The sequence below is a fragment of the Neofelis nebulosa genome, chromosome 1 (assembly GCF_028018385.1).
Source record: "Neofelis nebulosa isolate mNeoNeb1 chromosome 1, mNeoNeb1.pri, whole genome shotgun sequence".
Lineage (NCBI taxonomy): Eukaryota > Metazoa > Chordata > Mammalia > Carnivora > Felidae > Neofelis > Neofelis nebulosa.
In genome coordinates this window covers 13,458,263-13,482,039 of record NC_080782.1, presented here as the reverse complement: position 1 = coordinate 13,482,039, position 23,777 = coordinate 13,458,263, and the positions used below count along the sequence as shown (strand labels likewise).

The window sequence follows — 23,777 nt, the reverse complement described above, 5'->3', positions numbered from 1 at the left end:
CAACTGGAAAAGGCCACTAGGTGAGGAACCAAAGCCTCTTGCTATCAGCATGTCAATGAGCCATCTTCAACAATGAGCCCGAAGCCTTCAACATTCACGTTTCCTAGACCCGCGCTGTTGCATACGAGGCCACAGAGTTAACTGAGCACATGAGAGAAGGCTGGCCCCTGCGATGTGCTGTTGTGTAATAATACACACCAAAGTCCCAAGATCTAGTACCAACAGACGAAATGTAAAATTTCTCATTAAATCCTTTGGGTTGAGTACAAGTCCAAATGACAAAATTGTGTATATGTTGCGTTAGATCTTACAACTCTTTCTTTTTGCATTTTAAAAACGTGGCTGCTATTGGACTGACGATAACCTCTGCGGGTGGCTCCGATTACATTTCCAAGGCCTGCGGCTTGGCTGCGCTCCCAGCTGGCAAACTTTGCATTCAAGCGTTTCGCCTGCGCCCTCGGCTGGAAGGGGCCGCCTCGCAAAAGCCGAGGCTCTGGCCCGGCCTCTGGTTTTCCTGCGAATTCCCGCAGCCTCCGGCTCCAGTCTCCGGTTTCCCGGGACTCCGGCTGGTCCGGCGAGCGCTCGGGCGGCCCGCCCCTCCTGGCTTCCGGGACACCCACTGTCTGAGCTGCCAGAGCGCAGCGCGCGGTTTTCAGAGAGGCCCCGCCCTTCGCGTGGCTACCGGACCCCCCCTCCCCCCCTTCGCGTGCCTCCCCCTGCCGCGCAGCCGTCGCCTTCATCGCGTCACTTCACACCGCACAACCACCAGGGAAAGTCACCTGGGGTGCGCAGCGCCTTTTGATCAACACTCACCTCCGTGGACCCAACACTCACCTCTGGCTGGCCCAATCAACACCCACCTCAGGCTGGCCTACTCACCACCCTTCTCCGGCTGGCCCAATCAACATCCACCTCAGGCTGGCCCAGTCAACACCCCCCTCTGTCTGGCCCAATCAACATCCAGCTCCTGCCGCTCTGATCAACACCCACTTCAGAATAACGCAATCAGTACCCGCTTCAGGCCGACTGGGCGGGGCCTGGTTTGTCACAGGCCTTCCCTCGTCTTCCGGGACCCGCGGCGGGGGCGTAGCTACAGATCGAAAGGCGGGACTTCCTGCCCAGCGGAGCATAACTTCCCTAGTGTGCCGGAACTCCTCACAGATCGGGGCTGGAAGCCAGCGGGCGCTCTCGTGTCTTGTGAGCTCAGAGGCGAGTAGAGGTTTGAGCGTCTGGTGGCGTTCAAGCTGTCGTCGCTAGACTTCTGCCTTGGTTGCCTCTAAACTCGGCCCTGGAGATGGCGACGTACACCTGCATTACCTGCCGGGTGGCGTTCGACGACGCGGAGGTGCAACGGGCCCACTACAAGACGGACTGGCACCGCTACAACCTGAAGCGCAAAGTGGCCGACATGGCCCCGGTCACCGCCGAGGGTTTCCAGGAGCGGGTGCGGGCGCAGCGGGCCGTGGCGGAGCAGGAGAGCAAGGGCACGGCCACCTACTGCACCGTCTGCAGTAAGAAGTTTGCCTCTTTCAACGCCTACGAGAACCACCTCAAGTCCCGGCGGCACGTGGAGCTGGAGAAGAAGGCCGTGCGGGCCGTGAACCGCAAAGTGGAGATGATGAACGAAAAGAACCTGGAGAAAGGCCTGGGCGTGGACAGCGTGGACAAGGATGCCATGAACGCGGCCATCCAGCAGGCCATCAAGGCTCAGCCGTCCATGTCTCCCAAGAAGGCCCCCGCAGCGCCGGAGGAGGAGCCCAGGAGTCCCGTGGCGGTGGCTGATGGAGGACGTGCGCCTCACGACCGGGACCCGGCCGAGAAACCTCCCCGGCTCCAGTGGTTTGAACAGCAGGCCAAGAAGTTGGCAAAGCAGCAGGAGGAGGAGGAGAGTGAGGAGGAGGAGGACCTCGACGAAGAAGGTGGTGGCTCTGTTGCGGGGGCGGGGAGGAGGTGAAACTGACGAGTGAGGGTGGTTTCGATCCTTTCCCGAGTGACTTGTCGGAGCATCAGGCCCGCAGGGAATTTTGTCTGTTTCGTTAACTGTGGTAGATTCAGGGCCTGGAAGCTTATCGGGGGCGTTATTTAATAAATAGCTACTTAATAAATAGTAGAATGAATGGATGACTTCCGTTTTGAAGGAGAAGGCATCGAACACACGCATGGGGTGGGGGGGGGCGTGTTACCGCGCACACCAACTGCGGCAGGGTGTGTGATTCTGCTCGGTTTCTGGTTATGATGGCTTCGCACTTAATTCAGTTAAGACAGCAAAGGGAGGGGTTCAAACTGCGGGGGTTAACCTGAAATGTGGAGCTGGAGCCTCCCCGGTTTTATGAGCTGTTTATTCCTTCCTGCCCTCGTGGCACGTCCTGTTACTACTGATTGTGTAGGTAGAGGCCTGGGAAGGAAGTACAAGGAGACTCCTGTATGCTGGAAAAGAAAGCTAAAGGAACGTTTTAGCGCCACAGATTTGTCCGTGTAACTTCAGCTAACGTCGAGATCGCGAAAGAGGGTTTGTCCTGCAAGTGGCATTCTCCAGGCCCAAAGGGAAGGCTGCTCTGCCTCATGCTTGGGAGTCTCTGTGGTTTCTTCGCCGGCAGTTACCCACCACCTTGTTAAACTAACTTTGTTTTTCAACTCTCTGGCTTGAAGATTGGGAAGATATCGATTCTGATGAGGAGTCGGAATGTGAGGATGCTGAACCAATGGACGAGGCGGAGGAGCCGGATGCGGAGGAGGGGGAGGCTGGGGGAGGCCCCCTCAGTGGTGCTATCCCCATAACGGACTGCTTATTTTGCCCCCATCATTCAAGCTCCCTCATGAAGAATGTGGCTCATATGACCAAAGTCCACAGCTTCTTTATTCCCGACATAGAATATCTTTCTGATCTTAAGGGACTGATTAAGTACTTGGGTAAGTACAGTAGTTTTCCTTTTAATGAGCAAATGCCACGTTATTGGGGGTCAGGTTTCAGGAGAACATTTCATTTTTTGTTTCTCATCGATGTTTGATTTGGTTATCTGCTTATTTTGTAAAGATCAAAAATTTGATGCATGTGTTTTGAATCGCGGACATACATTGTGAGCTTTGAGCTGGCCGCAGAAAGCTCCTTGTGTTTTGTCCTCCACTTATTTTTCCAGGAGAGAAAGTTGGCATTGGGAAGATTTGCTTGTGGTGCAATGAGAAAGGGAAATCCTTCTACTCCACGGAAGCTGTACAGGCACACATGAATGACAAAAGCCACTGTAAGCTCTTCACGGACGGTGATGCTGCTTTGGAATTTGCAGACTTCTATGATTTTAGGTAAGTCTGTCGTGTGCAATGCGAAGCCAGGTGGGGTCATCACACTTGAACCTAATGGATAGTGGTGTGCCTGTGCCTGATGCATGTGCCGTATATGCATTACGGCTCTTTTAACACTTCCGTGTGGGGGACCGTTCCGTGTCATTTTGTCGATAAGAAACTAAGAGTTGAGCCCACACATCTAATAAAAGAGATCTGATAAAGAGAAGATCTCAGGTCCAAACTGCAGTTTGTCTGACTTGAGAATTTCTTTTTCTTTATCGGTGGTTTAAATGATCAGGAGGTCACTTTTGCCGGCCCCCTTGTGGACAGAGGGACTGAAGTGAGATTTCACGTTTTGGTTTCCCTGAGAGTCCTCGAATCACAGGCTGTCTCCTGAGGGAATTGAGTTGGTTGCTGCACTAGGCCAGTCCCAGGCATTCGATGGTGAGATTATCCCATAGGTGGCTCACCCTTAACTAGAAAGTCGGATAATTCACACATGGTGCCAGGAATCTGTGGCAGGCACTTTTGAACAGCTGTAGTGTCATGATACTTTAGACCTAGCACAGGTGTGCTACACAAGCAGATGTGTGTAATTACCATGCCAAATATCCACCGTCTCCAGATACACGTGTTCAGAAAAGTCCTAGCCTTTTAAATTATCCTTTTGCATTTTCCTCCTGATTTCTCACTCTTGTCATCGAGGAGAAGTTTTTCATTCAGCCGTGTCGGTGGCTATGTAGTGGTATTCCACTGTGGTTTTAATTTTTGTTTCCCTGATGTTACCTAATGTAGTTGACAACCTTTTTGTATTAATTGGTCACTTGGATATCTCTTGTGAAGTGCCTGATCAAGTCTTTTGTCTGCTTCTTTATTGGGATTGGGTGATCTGTCTTATTACTAACATTTTAATGTGTAATTCTCCAATTTATTTTCTGTGTGTATTTGAGAACATGTCTACGAACATAAAGAATCTTCTGGAATTGCACTGTCCAATAATGGTAATTACTAGGCGCATTCATAGGACTGTTTAAGTTAATTAAAAATCAAGTTAAAAATGTAAAAATTCGGTTGTTTAGTTGCACTGCCTACATTTCAAAACCCAGTGCCTAAAAGCACATGTGACCAGTAGCTACTTTATTGGACACACAGGCACAGAAAGTTTCTGTGGTCACAGAATCTTTTCAGATGGCACTCTCCTAGAGTGCCTCCCGAATGAGTCTCCTAGAGTCTCCTTAGAATGGCTAAATTCAGGAGACCAACATCTCTAGCACTACCTTCTCCTCCCTCCTATGGAGAAACAAATAGGTGAAAGAATTCAGTTGGAGGCCATTTGCTCAGTCATTTGTGTTTTTTTTTTTTTTTTTTATAAAGAAAATTTTATATTTACAGCGAATTTGAGCAGAAGGTACAGAGATTTCCCATATAACCCTTGCCCCCGACACATACATAGCCTCCCTCGTTGTGGACATCCCACACTAGTGGTACATTCCTGAGTGATGACCTTACAGTCGTATCTCATCATCGCCAAGTCCGTAGTTTACGCCAGGGTTCACTCTTGGCGTCGTACATCTTCTGTTTGGACAAATGTATAATGACCCGTGTCTGCCGTTATTGTATCATGCAGAGTAGTTTCACTGCCCTGAAGATCCTGTGGGTTCCGCCTGTCCTTCCCTCCTTGTCTCTTCAGACTGGCTTCTTTCACTTAGTAATGTGCATTTAAGTTTTCTCCATTTCTTTTCATGGCTTGATAATTCATTTCTTTTTAGTACTGAATACGGTTCTGTTTTCTGGATGTACCACAAGTGTATTTATCCACCCAGCTCCTGAAGGGTGCTTTTGTTGCTCCCACCTTGGGGCAGTTATGAATAAAGCTTCTATAACCATCAGTGTGCAGGTTTTGTGTTGTTGACATGGTTTCAGCTCCCTTGGATAAATACGAAATAGCACGATTGTGGATCCTGCGGGAAGAGTATGTTTGGCTTTGCAAGAAACCCCCAAGCTGTCTCGGAAAACGGCTGCACCCTTTTGTGTTCCCGCGAGCGATGAGTGAGGATGCCCATTGCTTCACATTCTTGCCGGCATTTGATGTTGTCAGTGTTCTGGATTTTGGCTGTTTTAATAAGCGTGTGTAGTGTTACCTCTTTTTATTTCGCATTTCCCTGATGGCATGATGTGGAGCGCCTTTTTACATGCTTATTTGCAGCCTGTATATCTTAGTGAGGTGCCCGGTGAGGTCCCTGCCCCATTTTCAAGTCTGGTTTATATTCTTATCACTCAGTTTTAAGAGTTCTTTACATGTTTTGAATAACGGTCCTTTATCAGATGTGTCTTCTGCCAACATTTTCTCCCGGTCTGTGGCTTGTATTGTAATTCTCTTGACACTGTCTTTCCCAGAGAAGTTTTTCATTTTAGTGAAGTCCATCTTACCAGTTATTCCTTTCGTGGATCGTGCCTTTCGTGGGGCACATAAAAAGTCCTCACCGAACCCTAAGTCATCTAGATTGTCTCCCATGTTATATTGCAGTCATTCTTATAGTTTTGTGTTTTACGTTTAGGTCTGTGATCCATCTTGAGTTTATGGGTCACTTGCAACACTCTGTCTTACAGAGGATGCGACCAAGTTGGCTTTCCTCCTAAACGTTTCAGCTTGCCATGCCTGCAGCGGTTGGTTCCCTGCGCTTAGGTGGCCAGTGGGTTTGCCAGTTTGCAAACACGATTTGTCTTTTAGTCAAATTTGAGGTATTAGTCTTTTTATTAATGCCATTATTAATGCCGCTGTTACAGGAGTAGCTACCCAGATTACACGGAAGGGGGGCAGCCTGATGGGACTGAGGACTTACCCTCCGAAAAGACATTAGAATATGATGATGAAACCATGGAGCTGATTCTGCCTTCTGGTGAGTATGTTTGGCAAAGATGGCATGACGCGGGTGAGATGATTAGAGAGGCATGTTCCCGTCAGCTCTCTTCCGTCCTGGGGGGAGTCGTTGCAGTTTTATGTTCGCAGGTACATAGTAATGAAGGTCTCCACTTAGCTCTGTGTTGGCTGTTTTGTTTAAATTAGATCATGGGGCGCCTGGGTGGCGCAGTCAGTTGAGCGTCCGACTTCAGCCAGGTCACGATCTCGCGGTCCATGAGTTCGAGCCCCGCATCGGGCTCTGGGCTGATGGCTCGGAGCCTGGAGCCTGTTTCCGATTCTGTGTCTCCCTCTCTCTCTGCCCCTCCCCCGTTCATGCTCTGTCTCTCTCTGTCCCAAAAATAAATAAAAAACGTTGAAAAAAAAAAAAATTTTTAAATTAGATCAGTGCTTTTGCTCACTTCTGTTATGATTTTGAATGCTTTCATCAGTCATCTCCTTTCAGGTACATAGACATTTTCTCTTTGGTTCTTTCTTGTTATTATTGCCTCATTTAGGTTTCTCTTGTTAATGTTGGCCGTACTCTTATTCTTTGAACGGATTCCTATTTCCTCACGTTGCTCAGACTTGCAGGTAGTCTGGCACGGGTGTATCGGGCTGACAGCGCCTGGCCCAGTTGCCTGTTTATTTTCTAATTGTGGCAGGGAGGCTCGGAGTTTGAGTTCTGCCTTCTACTTTAGGGAACAGGATTTGACTGATATGGTGGGGATTTATCCCAGGTGGGGATTTATCCCAGGTATGAAAAGGTGGGGGGAGAAAAAGCCATGAATATGAGAAGCATCTGCTGTTGTTTACAATGTTTCGATTAGCTGATAAGAACGGGAGAAGCTACAGAAGACCTGTGGGAAGGAAAGGGAATGGAACAGAAGAGCTGACAAGATCCTAATAATACGTGGTATTTACTGAGCACTTAGCATGGTAGGTGGATACATTATTTTATCTTTAGGAGCCAGTGAGTTGGATTCGGTTATCCTTATTCGACCTGTGAGCCAGCCGAAGCTTAGATAGCTTGAGTAACTGACCCAAGATCATAGACCAGTCAGCGAAGCCTTCTCCACTCCCCCCACCCTGCCTTGGGAGATTTGCAGTGATGCTGCGTAGGAGCAGCTATCCTGCTCATGGACACGACTGGGGGGAAGAAGCCATCTTATGTTACTGCTTTTCACAAGGAGTATCACTGCTTAGGTACAGACAGCCCTCTTTAATTCAGAATAATAACCTTTTAAGGCTAAGGACAGCTTTAGAGTATGACAGTAGAAGAAAAGGGCATGTGGAGCCTGTCTTGAAGATCTAGGTCTCCTTACAGTGATAAGAAAGGTGTGGAATGCACAGTGTCGTGGCCTGTGCAATAAACAGTAGCAAAACCAGCCTAGATATATCACAGAGAACCTCTTCTAGTCTTCCTCTGGTGAAAATGCCAGTACATTACATCAGAAATGAGCTTCCTAACTTCATTTCTAAGACTATGACCATCTTTTTTCGCTCCTTATTTCATTAGCAAACACTTCCTTGACTGTAGAGTGAGATTACAACACTCTTTGAGTGAGTTGAATAAGGCGATCCCTTGTCAAGCAATGTCTGGCACGTCACTATGAATGGTGGCTTCGGTTTGCATCAACTGTAGCCTGGTACCTACCAAAATATGCACAACAATGAGCGTAGCCTATTTAAGAAATAGAGTCTATTTGAGAGAAATTTTCATCTAAACCTAGAATTTTGAAACTTAACTAGGGATTCTTTTTTTATTTTTTAATCTAGAAAACACATTTTCCTAGGATGATTGCATTTTCCAAGATTAACCAAAGCCAAAAATAGGCATCATCTTAGGATACTCTCTTTGGTCGTCTCCCACACTGGAGCGATTACGAAGTACAATTCCTAAACAACCCTTTCATATTTTTCTTTTTTGTTTCCTATTTAACATTTGTCTATGTCACCATTACCGCTTCCTAAATGGCCATCTGCAATCTGATTTCTGTTCAACCACTTAGCACATTCTTCTTAAGACAACCAGTCTGTTTTCTTTTTCCCTCTGGAATTCTTCCAGGGGGAGCCATTGTTTTGCAGGTAAGTTAGGTTCTCTAGCTGCTGCCCTCTCCCCCCGGCTCCAGGTATCTATTCCTTTACCTACCCACTTGCACTTTCCCTCCTCTGAGTCTTTGCATGGGTGATGCCTCTGACTTACTGCTACTTGTCCTTTAAGACTCGGGTCCACCCCTCCATAAGCCCTTTTGAACTCAGCTCCTGCCCTGAGTATGGAGAGTCTCCTCTGCTCCTGGGGCACTTGCCAATCTGTTGTAACATTTCTCTCACTGCTTTGTAAGTGCTGGCTTGCTTGCCTGCCTTCCCCCATTACTTTTGAAAAAAAGATTGCTTCTTCCATCTCACCACAGGGTCTCAGGCACACATGAGCCAGATGGTGTTTCTTGACTCAGTGACTGAGAGGTTGGAGGCGACTTTAAAAGGAAAGCAAGGTTGATTCCCTTGGGCCTGCCACAGTGTAGGAGAAGCAGGGCAGAGGGAGCCGTTGTGGGCTAAGAGGGGGCCCCGGTGGCTTGGAATCATTGGTCTGCAGGACCGTGCAGCGGGTTGCTTTGTCTCTACATCATCGTGCAGTCCAAGGAGAAAGTGAGAGCATAGGCACGGGAGGGACAGAGAGAGGGACAGAGGATCCTAAGCAGGCTCTGCTGACAGCAGAGAGCCCAACGCGGGGCTTGAACTCATGAACCACAAGATCATGACCTGAGCTGAAGTCAAGTCGGATGTTGAACTGACTGAGCGCCAGGTGTCTCAAAGAAGGAAGTGGCGTGAGATTAATTTGAAGGTCCAACTTCCCTGGTTTTTAGAGCCAGGGTTTCCTTGCTCAGTGCTACTGGTCTACCTACTGAGTCACATTATTTTAGAGTACTGGATAATAAACCCCAGGACAACTTTTTTATATCAGACTTGGAAGTAGTAAATTACAGTAACTGGTTTGGTGTCAGTGTGAAATACTATACTTTTAGACACACTCAGGAAAGACCTAACCCAACAGCCACATAACCTTACCCCACAGGTTCTTAACCAGGCCGTACACATTTTTTTTCTGTGAGTGTGTACTCTCCTGGGTGAAGGCTGTGTAGAGTCTTAGAGTCACCTGTGTGGCCATGAATGCCTTTTTAAATTGAACAGCTAAGTACAGTTTTTCAGGGTAAAGGCTGTAGGTTTTTATTTCTTTATTTCCTTCCTTCCTTCCTCCCTCCCTCCCTTCCTTCCTTCCTTCCTTCCTTCCTTCCTTCCTTCCTTCCTTCCTTCCTTCCTTCCTTCCTTCCATTCAAAAGCATGCGGGAGCAGACAGGAGAGGAAGAGGGAGAGAATCCCAAGCAGGCTCCACCCACAGTGCGGAGTCTGACGTGGGGCACAATGCAGGGCTCGATCTCAAAGCTGTGAAATCAAAGTCAGACGCTTAACCTGTTGAGCCACCCAGGTGCCCGAAGGCTATAGTTTTTAAAGGCACTTGTGACCCGGAGAGGATTAAGAGCCACTAATAAAAATATCTAAATATATGTGACTCTGTACCTTCATGGATCTTCCTTAGTGGCTGATTGCTAAGACCTTATTATGGAATTTGCTTAAATAATAGCAAAACATAGCTTTCTTAGTGAATCAGAAACTGCTAGTATTCTTCTGAAATTTCTTCCAGCTATACTGATATCTTGCTTTTTGTGTCACCCATACTTCCATCATCTTATATTAAAAATTAGTCCTCCTTCAGTTGATCCTCATTACAGTGAGACACGATGGTTTATATTCCATTGGTTTGCCCTCCTGTCTTAGTACTGGTTTGGGAGGTTTTGTAATGAGCCAAGGGAATGGGAGATCTCTGAATAAGCACTGTAAACATGTAGCAGTATTACAGCAGTATATTCAATCACCTGTTTATGTCTTTGAGCAAATTTAGCTTTCAGAAACCTTTTCAGTTATGCTCGGTGACTTCACTGTTAGCATAAGATGTTAGCATGAAGCTGAGTCGGGAAGGATTCTAGTGTGGAGAGCTTGGTGATACTTCATCAACCACACTCGGTAGAGTCTGCTTTGAACTGGTTTCAAAAGCAGTAGTTGTGATGTCTTCAGTCTAGTTATTTCAGATCAAGGAGATGATCCCAGAGCCAGTGACAAAGAGCATCCGGTAGAGGGCACTGTGAGCATTTACTGCAAAGGCGGTGGTCTGGCTCTGTTCCTTGAGTTTGCTTTAGTGTTCTTCAGCTCCCGTGGAGTAAGTCGGTGTCAGAGACACATGCAGTTAGCCGCTGAGTAGCCAGATGAAACTGTTGGTGGATCCACGGGAATACATAATGAATCTTAGGAAAATTACCATTGGAGATCTTTTCTTTTCCACTGTCTAACGTCTTCAGTTGTAGGATTGGACAGTTTTATAAGTGGTTATTGCTACGATGAAAGGTAGATGGACAGATTGTGGCTTTACCATAACTAAGATGGAACCCATCTGTTATTTACTGGGCAGTCACACTGTGTTCTAAAAATAGTTTTCCTTGATAGGGCCTTCAAGTCGAGCTGCTCTTGGCACATTCTTGGGGCTTAATGTCAGGTACTCACTGTCATTGACACAGGGCAGGCGTAGCTCTAATCTGTGTGTTTTCAGTTCCCCCGCTGGCCGTCAGAAACCTTGGTATTGAGTTATGAAACCTTTTCAAGGATGTTCTTCAATAATACATATTTGTCCAAATGCTGCTTATGACTATAAATACGTCGGTTGATTTTGTACTAATGACCGGCACTGTCGTGTGATGATTTTGAGCATTGCAGACCTGGAGCATCCTGACCTGTTCTTATAAGTAGAAAATTATAATAATAGGCTTTCCTGCCATAGCAGCCTTCGTTTAAGCTTGAGTCTTTATTCATTGGCTGCATCTTATTTCTTGTGGTTTAGGAGCTTTGTTAACTCTGAGGCCGCCAGAAGAGCCAGGTTCAAGGAAACATGTGTTCATCCATACTGGTAACCAAAAACCAAGCCATCTTTGAATTGAAAGGTTTCTTTGCATTTCTTTCTCTTACCACAAAACAGTCATGACAGTAACTACTTTTCCATATCTGTGTAGCAAGCAAACTGTTTTCCAGGTAGCTTGCCCTACGGGTAGGAACTTAGAATAACCGGACCGAATTTTTCATGTAAATGAATGGTCTGGATCAGTGTAAAACTTTCCTAGCAGCTGTACACGTGGTTCTCCCGAGCCATATTTCCTCTGTTCATTTTCAGTGGAAATAGCTGTTTCATGCCTTGTATATATGCTCTTGTCGAATTTCTACATGTATACATCTGTCTGGGAAGGCGCCTGATTAATATTCTTGTGAGGGAATTGTATTTAGTGTTGTATTTAGCAAGCTCTCAGGTAAGGCTGACACGACTGTCCCAGGATCACCCTTTGAGAGCCACTGCGCTGACAGAGCCTGGAGTTAGCCCTCACTGAAGCCCGTCCCCTTCCGTTTCACTTGCTGTGAGCCTAAGGGTCAGCACACTTTTCCTATAAAAAGCTCCATAGTCCATAGTCATTCACCTCTGAGAGCATGATTGACTTGCATAGTTTTACCAGATCCTTCTGGATAAGCCCAACCTGGAGAGGGAATTCAGCTGACTCATCCTTTAAAATTCTAGCTCACCAGGTGAATTCCATCATTTAGAAAATAACAGGGCAGGGTTTCTCAATGTAGCGACCTTTTAAATAAACATTTTTTTTTTTAATTTTTTTTTAACGTTTATTTTTGAGACAGAGAGAGACAGAGCATGAACAGGGGAGGAGCAGAGAGAGAGGGAGACACAGAATCTGAAACAGGCTCCAGGCTCTGAGCTGTCAGCACAGAGCCCGACGTGGGGCTCGAACTCACGGACCGTGAGATCATGACCTGAGCCGAAGTCAGACGCTTAACCGACCAAGCCACCCAGGCGCCCCTGTAGCGACCTTTTAGGCCAAGTAAATCTTTGCTGTGGAGGACTGCCCTGTGCATTGTAGGATGTCCGCTAATATCCTTGACCTCTATCCAGTAGATGCTAGTAGTCCCCCTCCAGCTATAACAACCAAAAATGTCTCTAGTCACTGCCAAATGTCCCTGGAGGTAGAATCATCTTTGACAACCACCACCGTGGAGAATTTAAGCAAAAGAAAGGTGGATTGATTCTTGTTCTAGACCTAGACCGTGGCTTTTAAACTTAAACATCATTATTGTGTACTTTATATTAAAAAACAAAAAACAAGTTCAAGTCCCTTACCTCTTTCCTAGGGCCCTATTATCCATATCAGTAAGAGTTACCATGTGAATTTCTGGAGAGGCATATCGTATATAAGTACAGGATGCTGAGATTTCACGTGACAGTGACTTGCCATTCTCTTTTTTAAAAAAATCCCTCTACTTTTTCATTTTCTGTCTTTACTTCATTTTTTAATATGCTACTTCATCTTTCTTTAGCAGATAGAGCACTTTTTCTTCTGGCTTCTCCATTTTCCAGCTAGATACCCTTAGAAGTCTGATTTGGAAAGTCCTTGCTCTGTAGCTCTACCTTGAAAAACTATCTAATTCAGCATTTTAATATTGTTTTTTTTTTTGAAAAACAGGTGCCAGAGTGGGTCATCGCTCCTTGATGAGATACTATAAACAGCGATTTGGCTTGTCAAGAACCGTGGCTGTTGCTACGAATCAGAAAGCCGTGGGCCGGATACTCCAGCAGTACAGAGCCCTGGGGTGGACCGGCAGCACAGGTGTGTTGATACCACCGTGGACCAGCCCGGGAACTCGGATCACAAGAACGGGCTTGGGTGAAGTCCTTCCCGTTTATGTTGTCCTTGTGGATCCTCTCTAGAGGAAACTTAACTTCTTGGCTCAGGGGGCTTCCATTAGTACTTGATATGTTTATGGCAAGAAGCCCAAAGCTCCATTTGTTAAAAACTTCATATTCCTGGCACAGTAACTTTCCAAAACAGAATACAGATAATAGTTATAGACATGAGTACGTAGTAATGAGCAAAGATTGAAATTATCCTGGAGGTTATACAAAGGAATTAACTAGTACCCTTGAGGGCAAATTGCTTAAGCCATGGATTCAAACATGACTTACCTGATATACTTAGAGGTTCTTAAATGATGAGCAGGAGTAATTTAACTGAAGCCTCTTTTGCCTCATTTATAAAACCGAGATGATCATAAGGGGACCCACCTGGTAGCATTGTGTGGGTTCACTGTCATAACGCGTGTATGACGTAGTACGTGGACATCATAAAGGCTGGCAGTCACTCCTTTTTGCAGTTTTCCCATAGAAAAGGTAACAAGAGCGGAATAAAGCAGGCCACCGGAATTGTTAAGCTTTGAAACCTCATCGGTATGAAATTCTGTAAATCTGTTCTGATGTGTCTGCTAACATGGAGTCCTATCCTTAGGTCTGCAGGGAGAACACGGGTCCACTAAAGGACTGTGGAGAGGACAAAGGAGAGCTCCCTTGGGAGGGCGTGGGAAGCCCTGGGCCGATAAAGTCCGTGTTAAATGCCACGGTGTTCATATACGCGTGGTCTCCTTCACTGTGGCTGCCTGTGAGCCGCGAGGCCGCTGAAATCCAGCAGACACTGACTGCATCTTATTTTTGTCCGGAACTATTGTCTGCCTCACTTTAGAGTCTCCGTCTTTCTCTAGCACCTTTGGTCAGCGGGATTTATCTGGGGCTTATAGATCCTTCCAGGTGATGAAAACTAGAGAGGCTTATTCCAGAGAAATGGGTACATGTACAGGTTGTTCTGTGCAGTTCTGGGTGCGCATAACCCCTCACGCCCGTTGCACGGAGACCTCAGGTTAGCAGCTCTTCTTTAAATATAAGAACCCAGTTTCACCCAAACTAGCCTTGAACTTCTCTGTAAAGGTTGTTTTTTTTTTTTTTTTTTTTTTTTTTTTTATTAATGTTTATTTATTTTTGAGAGAGAGAGGGAGGAAGAGTGAGCCCTAGCAGAGGAGGGGCAGAGAGAGAGGGAGACACAGAATCTGAAGCATGCTCCAGGCTCCGAGCTGTCAGCACAGAGCCCGACGCGGGGCTCGAACTCAGGAACCATGAGATCTTGACCTGAGCCGCGGTCAGTTACTTAACCGACTGAGCCACCCAGGCGCCCCAAGATTGTCTTTTTTTCTGATCACAAATAACCACCCTTTGCCACGTGTCCCCTTTCCAGCCACAGGAGCTGCTCTGATGCGTGAGCGAGACATGCAGTATGTCCAGAGGATGAAGTCAAAGTGGATGCTGAAGACAGGAATGAAGAACAATGCCACCAAGCAGATGCACTTCAGGCCCCAAGTGAGGTTCTGAGTGTCTGCCCAAGGACTGGGTGGTCTGTCCCTTGCACAGGTGTCCTTGCCCGAGGGCCAGGGGAACCGGATTGTGTGACAGCCCCTGTTTGCTGCTACTTCTCCCTGTACTTGATCCGTTCTGACCTGGTAATAAAAGTCAGAATCTCATTGGCATTTAAATGTCATTTTTGGACAGGGTTCACAGGTTATGTTTTCACAAAGCGAGTGGTGTCTCTGCTGGGCTCTGGGACCCAAACTACTGGCTAGTAATTGTCTCACTGCCTCCGCTTTTACCTGACTCTGCCTGTCGGATTCACATGGGAAACTCGTGGGTGACTCGTCCGCTCCACACTTGGTTTCATTGGCTGCGGGGCAGCTTACCACGTCCTGGCACCGGGACTTCCGTAAGGGCTTGGAAGATCCTGGAGCAGCTAAGTCGAATGTCACTCGTTTGAAAGTGTCGTGGCTCGTGGTGTGGAGGAAGTCGCTTTCATTGTGTCCAGACGAAGTTAGACAGCATGTCATTGGCTGGCTGTAAAGGTTCTTTCTTTCTAAGTGAGAAGACACAGAGAATGACGGTGCTGTGCACTCAGACTCCGTATCCAGGGCTGCCTTTATTTGAGTAGTTAGATGAGGAAGAAAGGAAATGTAAAATGTTTAGATCTTGTTTTAGAGACAAAAACTGACCTCGGGGTTTAGTACGAAGAGAGTCTCCGTTTAGGCGGCTCAGGGGAAGGCAGTCGTATATCGGAAATGAAGCGGAACACGAAATTCGAACCCATCGAGCTACCTCGTAACTTGGGAGAAGCGACTTGGGTAAATGTGTAAAATGAGCTGCTTGTTACCTCACAGGTTGTGGTGGGGGGGTGAATAAATCTGCCGAGTCCGTGTTCAAGTTCTCCCTTAGCAGGCCTGCTGCACGGAGGCAGGCCGGCGATCTGCCGGAGCCGTAGTCTTCCTGTGGTGAGTTCAGGACGCCAGGAGAATGAGCTTGCCCACCATGTACTCACTGGGCCTCGTCTGCCAGATGCAGGCCTTTTTCTGTGAACTCTGGACGCAGAGTTGAATTCGTTCTACTTCCTCAGTACACAGGTTCACTGACAGTGGAGGACTCCCTGGTCTTTAATTTTGCTCCCTCACCCTGTTTTCTAACATTCTCGCCCCGGTACCCACTCTCTTGTGTTTGACACATCTTGAAATCGATATCCTAGGCAAGAGAAGTCGCGCTCACGGGTGGTATGTTTTTAATTTCTGCTTGAGTGAATGCACGTGCTCCTGGGCTGTAGCTTGTGTCAGTTTTGTTCCTCAGTCCACACTTTGTCACTCAGCATAAGCTGAGATCATTGCTGCTGACGCCCGCTGTCTGCAGCCCCATTGCCACACCAGCCCGGCAAGGTCCGTGTACCTTCTTTGCATCCCTGCCCTTGAACATCGGGGTGTTTTCCCTGTGGGGAGCAAACAGGACAGTATGTTTGCTGACCCGTAAAATACTGCCCCCATTTATTTATCTGCTTCCAGGCTTCAAGAGATCCCTTCTTAGCTCTGATTTGGGGGTTGTGGAGCAGCTCTCTCCCACTTCTATCTACATCAGAATTTTATAAAACTCCCACTTCTGTCCACATCATAATTTTATAAAAGACAGTTTATTTGCCTTTGGGAAGGGGGGCAAAGAAAAAATTTAAACATCACCCATACATAGTCATAAAACCTTTTTTCTTGCGATGAGAACTTTTGAGATTACTTTCTTAGGAACTTTAAAATATGCAGTATAGTATTATTAGCTATATTCGCCATGCTGCATATCACATCCTGTGAGTTATAACTGGAAGTTTATACCTTTGACCCCCTTCACCCATGCATTTCCTTTGACTAACTTCAGAATTCATCCAAATTAACCAAAAAGTAAATCTTTATTAAATTGTTTTTTAATGTTTATTTACTTTTGAGAGAGGGAGGGGGAGAGAGAGAGAGAGAGAGAGAGAGAGAGAGAGAGACGGTGTGTGAGTGGGGGAGGAGCAGAGAGAGAAGGAGACAGAATCCGAAGCAGGCTTCAGGTTCTGAGCTGTCAGCACAGAGCCCAACTCAGGGCTCGATTCCACAAACTGTGAGATCATGACCTAAGGTGAAATCGGCTGCATAACCGACTGAGCCGCCCAAGTGCCCCAAATCTTTATGAAATCCAAATTTGGATAGATACTTCTCCTCAGTGCCCCTTATCCTTAAGTCTGTTGTCTAAAGGTAAAGTGGATACAAGGAAAATCACATTAAAGGCTCCGAATCAGTACCGAGGTAGCGCTGGCTGTGGTGGTTGGCTGACCATGACTTGTGTGGGCTCTCCTCCTGGGAGTTACCCCATGGCCAGATGGCCTTGGCAAGTTGATTCGTCTGTCTTTAGCTTCAGACATCAAGGCTGGGATCAAAAGGGAGAGAGCATAACCTGTTCTTTCCTCATTTGTGTAACCAAAGCCCCTGGCGGCTTTGCTCATCGCACTGCCTATCTGCAGACTAGCCACGGGCTCAGTGTATTCTTTCTGCTTTGCAGAGTGTGAGTTTGTGTTTTGTGGAGTATAAAATGCTTTCGTGCGCCATTTTGTTTCTTGGCTGTGAGGTGTAGGTAGTGTTGCTATTTTACAGATGAGAAAATAGATTCAGGGACGTTCAGTCACTTGTTTAGGGAGACACCAAAGGAAACCAGAGATGGTGATTTCTGGTACAGCATTCTTAATATTGCAACACTCGAACGGAATCTCCACAACGTCGTGTCTTAAGGAGCAGCCTCTGTCGGGCTACAAATGTTTACACAAGCCCATTAAATTTCCAGCCAGCCATGAAAAGAATCTTGTTCTAAACCTAGAAATACATAGAATTTAATGTTACACATAGTATATACATACATAAATAAGTGTTACCCCCATGAAAGAAAATCTACCTTTTCTATCCTGGAATGTGAGTTTCTCTTACAGGGGCCTTGTTTATAATAGTGTAGGCCCCCATGACCATGCTAATGTGACATGGCATAAGGCAAATTTGTTTAAGATGTGATTAGCAATTGCTGTCTCTTTTCTTCCCTCTTGTCCCTGTTCTCAAAGTGAGGTGAGCTAAATTCTCTCCTGCTGGGTTGGGTAGGGAGACAGGGAAAGGGTGCCTCGTGATCATTTGGAATTTTGTTAAGTTGATACTTTCAATATTGTCTCTTTTATATTCTTTTGGAGACAGTACAGACCGAAAAGTAACGCTTTAGTTGGCAACTTGACGCCATGCCTGCTAATCATTTGACAGTCCTGCCATGCAGAGGGAGCGTCTCTTCCCTTCCCTTGAAGCTGGCTTGGCCTCAATGACTCGCTCATAACCAATAAATTGCAGCAAGAGTGACACGGCTGACTTTGCAGGAGAGTAATATGCAGTGCAGCCCCCACTTTGCTTCCTTGGACACTTGACCATCGAAGAACTCTGACTTCTCCAGGACGTCACGCTATAGAAAAAACCCACGCCACGTGGAGAAGTCACTGTAGGTGCTCTGGTTGACGGTCCCAGTCAGCTGCCAGCACCACCTGCTGGCATCTGAGGTCACCATCTTGTATGTGCAGCCCAATCGAGTCTCAGAAGACAGTGCTACCCCCGACGTCTGGTCGGAACCGTACGGCAGATCCCCAGCGGCACCTGCCCAGGTGAGACCTTCCAAAATTCCTCCCCCACAGAAGCCATGAACATAAGAAAATGATTGTTTGACACCACTCAGTTGACACAGCAGTGGTAACCGGAACGCCTCCCTGTGACACTGGCACACGTTTTGCTTGGTTGACTCTTTTGATTTCCACTTAACCACCTTATGGTGGAGTTTTCCTGTCAATATGTCTTTAAGGGCAAGGACGTCATGTACATTGTTTTACCTTATTTAATCTTTACAACACCCATAAGAAGTAAATATAATTATTGCCATTCTCCAGCTGAGCAATCTCAGGCAGAAGAGCCCAAGGTGACGCTGCTCGTGATCACTTTCTATTGTCTATGCTGAAAAACGCAAGCCTGCTTGAGTCGCAGAATTTTACACTTTGGTGACACATTGAACTGACTTAAATTGATCCCCACCATCCCACCTCTCCCCTCGCTCTTACGTGCAGGAAGCTGGATGCCCAGGGTGTTATATTGGGACTCAGCTGTGGTGCACATCGTAACGGACAGAGCAAGGGAAACCCTCCACCTCGTGCGTGCTGGTCCCTACGCTCGGCAAAGTCAAACTTTTACAGCTCCTTCAAAAAAATCTAAAAAATAAAAGAACTTCTAATATAAACTATTTGCAGAGTAAACATGATGCATTTTTTTACTGTTTATTTATTTTTGAGAGAGACACAGAGTGTGAGCTGGGGAGGGGCAGAGAGAGAGAGAGGGAGACACAGAATGGGAAGCAAACTCCAGGCTCCGAGCTGTCAGCACAGAGCCCGACACGGGGCTCGAACTCACAAACTGTAAGAACACGACCTGAGCCGAAGCCGGACGCATAACCGACTGAACCACCCAGGCGCCCCAACGTGATTCATTTCTTAGAGGAAGAGAATGCGTGTTTAGTGTATGCCTAAAACTATATTAAAAGCATTAAGGGGCGCCTGGGTGGCTCAGTCGGTTGAGCGTCCGACTTCGGCTCAGGTCACGATCTCACGGTCCGTGAGTTCGAGCCCCGCGTCCGGCTCTGTGCTGACAGCTCGGAGCCTGGAGCCTGCTTCGGATTCTGTGTCTCCCTCTCTCTCTGGCCCTCCCCCCGTTCATGCTCTGTCTTTCTCTGTCTCAAAAATAAATAAATGTTAAAAAAAAATAAAAATAAAAGCATTAAAAGTACCCAAAACATCAAATCTGTTTCTTAAAGAAATCTACCATTTTTGTTTCACTGAATAAGACCTCTAAATCCTAGATTCAAGGCATTTTGTATTGCCTCCTCATGTTTTATTATTAATCACCACATTTGGTATTCTATCTCCAACAACCATTTTCACCTGGGGTAATGCATCTCAGACATGCTGCCCTGCCCGAGATTACTCATTTTCTAAACCTAGCATCTGCAAATGCAGGAAATAGACTCTAAATAGAGTAAGGGATTTGAGTTTTTCTGAAGAGATTTTTATAATGCTTAGTGCCCGAGGAATGGGAATATTAAATTGACGGTAAATAGAAACTATTGAAACACTTATGCTCGAAACATGACTCTCCTTGCAGAATATTTTTCCTATTTCTAATTCAAGTGCATGAAGCTTACCTGGATGTAGTCTTTTTATTCTCCTTAAAACTTGGGGGAATTTTTCCTGGAAATAAACACAAAAATATGTAAAAATTAAGTAGGAATAAAAGCTAAAACAAAGAGCTTACTAAATGCCAAATATTGTTGTATGCACTTTACAATGTGTCAGCTCAGTCCTCACAATTGAGTCTCTGAGATAGGAAATATCCCCATTTTCTAGGTGGGAAACTGAGGTACCAAGAAGGCTCCCTAGCTACTACGTGGCAGAGCTGGGGTATTTCATCTAGCTGGTAAGGTTCCAGAGTCTGTGCTTGTAACCACTACACTAGCCATTCTTAAATCTTTTGGTCTCCGAACCCATTTACCCTTTTTAAAAGTATCAAGGACCCTGTGGAGCTTTGGTTTTTGGTAGTTACATCTATGGATACATACTGTGCTGGAAATTAAGATCAAGAAACTTTGAAATGTTAATTTCAAAATAATAAAACTATTACATGGTAACATTACTGTATTTTTATGAACAATAACTGTACTTCCTTAAAAGAACCATAGTGAAAAGAGTGGATTTATTTTCCACTTTGGCAAATATCTTCTACATCCAGCTTAACAGTAGACAACTGGATTGTTACATCTGCTTCTGCATTTTGTCTGTTGTAGAACACACACCATGTGGACATTGGAAACTCTCCTGAAACCCAATGAAAGCACAAGAGTAGAAAAGACAGGTACTATCTTAATATTATTATAAAAATAACTTTGGCTTTGCAAACCCCCTGAAAAATTCTCAGGGCTACTCAGGGGTCTATGGATCACACTTTGAGAACCACTGCGCTCCATTTCACTGCCTCTCAGGACATAGGGGCAGTGTGTGGACGAGTACTAAGTACCCCTTAAGAGATAGTGTTTCCTTAATTAAATCCCAGGCTGGGGTGCAGCAGAGCAGTGGCTGTGGGGAGACTAAAGTGCAATTCTCGTTCTGCCTCGGTAGTTCTTGACCTTGGCTAAGGGACTTCCTTACTCTCCGTCTCAGATTCTCAACTACAATAGGGCTAGTTACAAATCCCTTGCAGGGACATCGTAGGCATTCCAAACAATATGCGACAAGGTGCATAGCAGGTGCTGAAACACAGAGGATGCCTGATCAAGGGTAGCCTGTATTCCAAGTTGGCCCGTGATATCCAGGGAAGGAAGAAGAGGGGTCACAGCAAAAGGGGAAGGAAAAGAGAGCCAACGAGGGCAGATGCACGAATTCTTATCTGAGACCCAGATACATATTGAAAGCTGGATGTGTTTAGGGATTCACAAATTTGGGGTTCTAGAACGCTAATACAGTGCATATATTGTATATAATGTCAGACCTCCAGGGAACCTAGAAGGACCATGTGATGACTGAACACATCACTGTTTCAAGAGAGAAACATCATCTACTCACACCAAGGTCTAGAAATAGCCTCAGTCTGTGCAGGCCAAGTCTTAATGCCTGCCAAACGATTTACAAAAACACTTTGCAGTGTTCCTAGCTCTGGGATGTTTGGATTGCAGGGAAAGGACTATGGGCCTTACCAAATGCATCGGTGACCGTGCCTGTGCAATGTCATTTCATTCTCCCAACTCCATGAGCAAGAAGCAGACATCCTAGGATCCAGAAACATCTTTGCTACTTGTTGCCATTCAACCAGCTTTAGAGGATCCCAGGATCAGAGTAGTGGCCTCTCACTGTCTATGGCTGTTGCCTGCAACTTAAAATGCAAACTTTATGTTTGGGTGGTGAGAAGGGGTTATAATTATAATTCACAATTATATATGAGTGAATTATATGTGTGTGTGACTGTATGTGTGTTTGAAAATGAACAGAACAGCACCAACAAATGTAATTTTCCCCTCCCCTCCCCTCCCCTCCCCTCCCCTCCCCTCCCCTTTCCTTCCCTTCCCTTCCCTTCATGTTATTTTACCTGTCAAAAGTGGGTTTTAATGTTTATGTAGACAGTAAATCACTGCTCCTTTTTCATTTTCATTATCTAGAACTCCTTTAGGAAAAACAATCACAATCGCAACAATTAACTGAACCCAGGACTTTCCCAAGATCCCTAGTAACTAGGGTGTGATGGTAAAAGCCGAGCTCATGGGTGCCTACTAGGGACACAGGAACTCAACACGCACTGGTAGTGGGTGTGGAGCCGTGCAGCCAGGATTCTTGCTTCAGGACTGAGGCACTCATTACCCTGGCTGCTCGGACTGCTGACCTTTGGTGTCTCGCCAGGAGTCCCTCTCTGAGAATGGCCCATGGGGAAGGAAGCCCCCCCTTCATGGGGAAGGAAGCCCACAGCCAAACCCCCTCTGCATCCAGGGGCTCACCCTGTGGCCTTGATGAGGACGATGCTGATGTTCCCCAGCTCCAGAACTCTCCATGGGATTGCCTGAGGCCTTTATCCCAACTGCATCATAGGTCAGCTGCTCCCTCCACGGACTCCTTTTTCTCTTCCTTCCTTATAGGTAGAGATCACGAGAACAGCCCCAGTAAAATTCCCATGTAAGTCTCTATCTCAGAGTTCGTCTTTCGGAGAAGCATAACTAAAACTATTGATTGGTGCCAGGAATGGTCCAAGGAAGAAGATTCTTAAATGGGTCACCAGCTGGCCTGCTATCAGTGAGAATACCATCTCTAGATGCGGGGGAAGGGAGGGAGTGCTGATGGCTCCAGACATGCGGTAGCCCTGAAATTACAACTTTCACTGTGACAATTAAAATTTTTCCCAGACTGCCAAGAGGCCATGCATTGGCGGGTACAGGATCTGGGCATTTGAGATGTTTAAGGGAGGTGGCAATCGTAAGTCCAATGGAATGGGGTGGTTGCTGCTCACACTTTGAAGTGAATTAGAGAAAGGCAAAGAGAGGCTGGCATGATTAATCACCAATATAAGGCTACGTGTGAAAGCCAAAGGGCCTTTTGTATTTTGTAAAGACTCTCTCATCTCCTGCGGCCAGAGGCAGAAAAAAAGCCAGGATCAAGCCTAGGACTTAACTACAAGGCCAGCGCAGCTCTGGAGAAGGTGGCATTCTCAAACCCCAGCACATCTGCGTTGTCAAGGTCAAGGCCTTCATTAGGCGGGAGTGAGACGCAGAGACTTGGGATGCATGCAGACATTTGTGCCCGTGCACTCAAAATCCCGAATCGCCAAATGCCGCTGAACCCTCTGAGCCCACACCCCCCCTATGAAGTCCAGTGCTACCCCCTTGCTTGAAGATGATGCAGAAGCCTATGCCTTGCGGGACAGCATGCTCCCAACTCGGGATGTACCAACCCTGGACACTAGACCAGTAACGAGCATAAGGAACAGCAACTACAACCTACAGGCCAAATCTAGCCCACAGTCTGCTTTTTAAATAAAGTTTTATTGAAACACAACACGCCCATTCAATTACATATCATCTATGAGTGCTTTCATGCTTCAGTGGGAGAGTTGGATAGTCGCAACAGAGTCTATATGGCTCACAAAACCTAAAATATTTACCATTGACTCTTTACACGAAAAGGCTGCTGAGCTCTGAACTGGAGTCAAATCATAATAAAATCTAGCATGGAAAGTGCTGGTCCTGATAAGGGAAGAAAAGGAATATGCACCAAAGAAGATGTGAGACCTAGCCAACAAGTACTAGCAAGAATGGAAGAGTATTTATGTGATTGAATTCTGAAGGATTTAAGGATTAAGGGGGATGGAATGTATAGTTAGATAATGGACAGTTTACCCACATGAGAGCACTCTCCTCTGAGATCCAGGACTTAACACTCTCTTGGTTGGCTCTTAGAAACTTAGGGAGGCAGTGCCACACTAAAGTGGAGGAGATAAGCAAGCAATGCTTTGGCAGCCGGTGGAGAAAAAGATCAAAAGGCTCGAAGGAATGGGCATGTCAGAGCGGATCTACTCTGTAAAACTGGAAAATATACCAGTTCACTATGTTTCATAGAGTCATCCAGAGGGCACACCACTTACCAAAGGCGTAGGGAATGAGCTGATGAGAGGGGTA

General features: G+C 46.2%; 1 protein-coding gene across 1 annotated transcript; it reads left to right on the top strand.

The window, feature by feature from the left end:
- Positions 1–1,161: 1,161 nt before the first annotated feature.
- On the top strand, positions 1,162–14,689 carry ZNF622 (zinc finger protein 622). The gene is made up of 6 exons (XM_058716029.1): positions 1,162–1,919; positions 2,650–2,910; positions 3,138–3,300; positions 6,070–6,182; positions 12,811–12,954; positions 14,407–14,689. Exons 1-6 carry the CDS (start codon positions 1,295–1,297, stop codon positions 14,538–14,540), a joined length of 1,440 nt encoding a protein of 479 aa, XP_058572012.1. The 5' UTR covers positions 1,162–1,294; the 3' UTR covers positions 14,541–14,689.
- The last annotated feature ends 9,088 nt before the right edge of the window (positions 14,690–23,777 follow it).

Bases quoted from the DNA above. Each gene is read 5' to 3' on its own strand.
- ZNF622 (XM_058716029.1), top strand. From the start codon at position 1,295: ATGGCGACGTACACCTGCATTACCTGCCGGGTGGCGTTCGACGACGCG. The intron at 3,301-6,069 runs GTAAGTCTGTCG...CCGCTGTTACAG, and splicing joins GCAGACTTCTATGATTTTAG to GAGTAGCTACCCAGATTACA. The intron at 12,955-14,406 runs GTGTGTTGATAC...TCCCCTTTCCAG, and splicing joins GGGGTGGACCGGCAGCACAG to CCACAGGAGCTGCTCTGATG.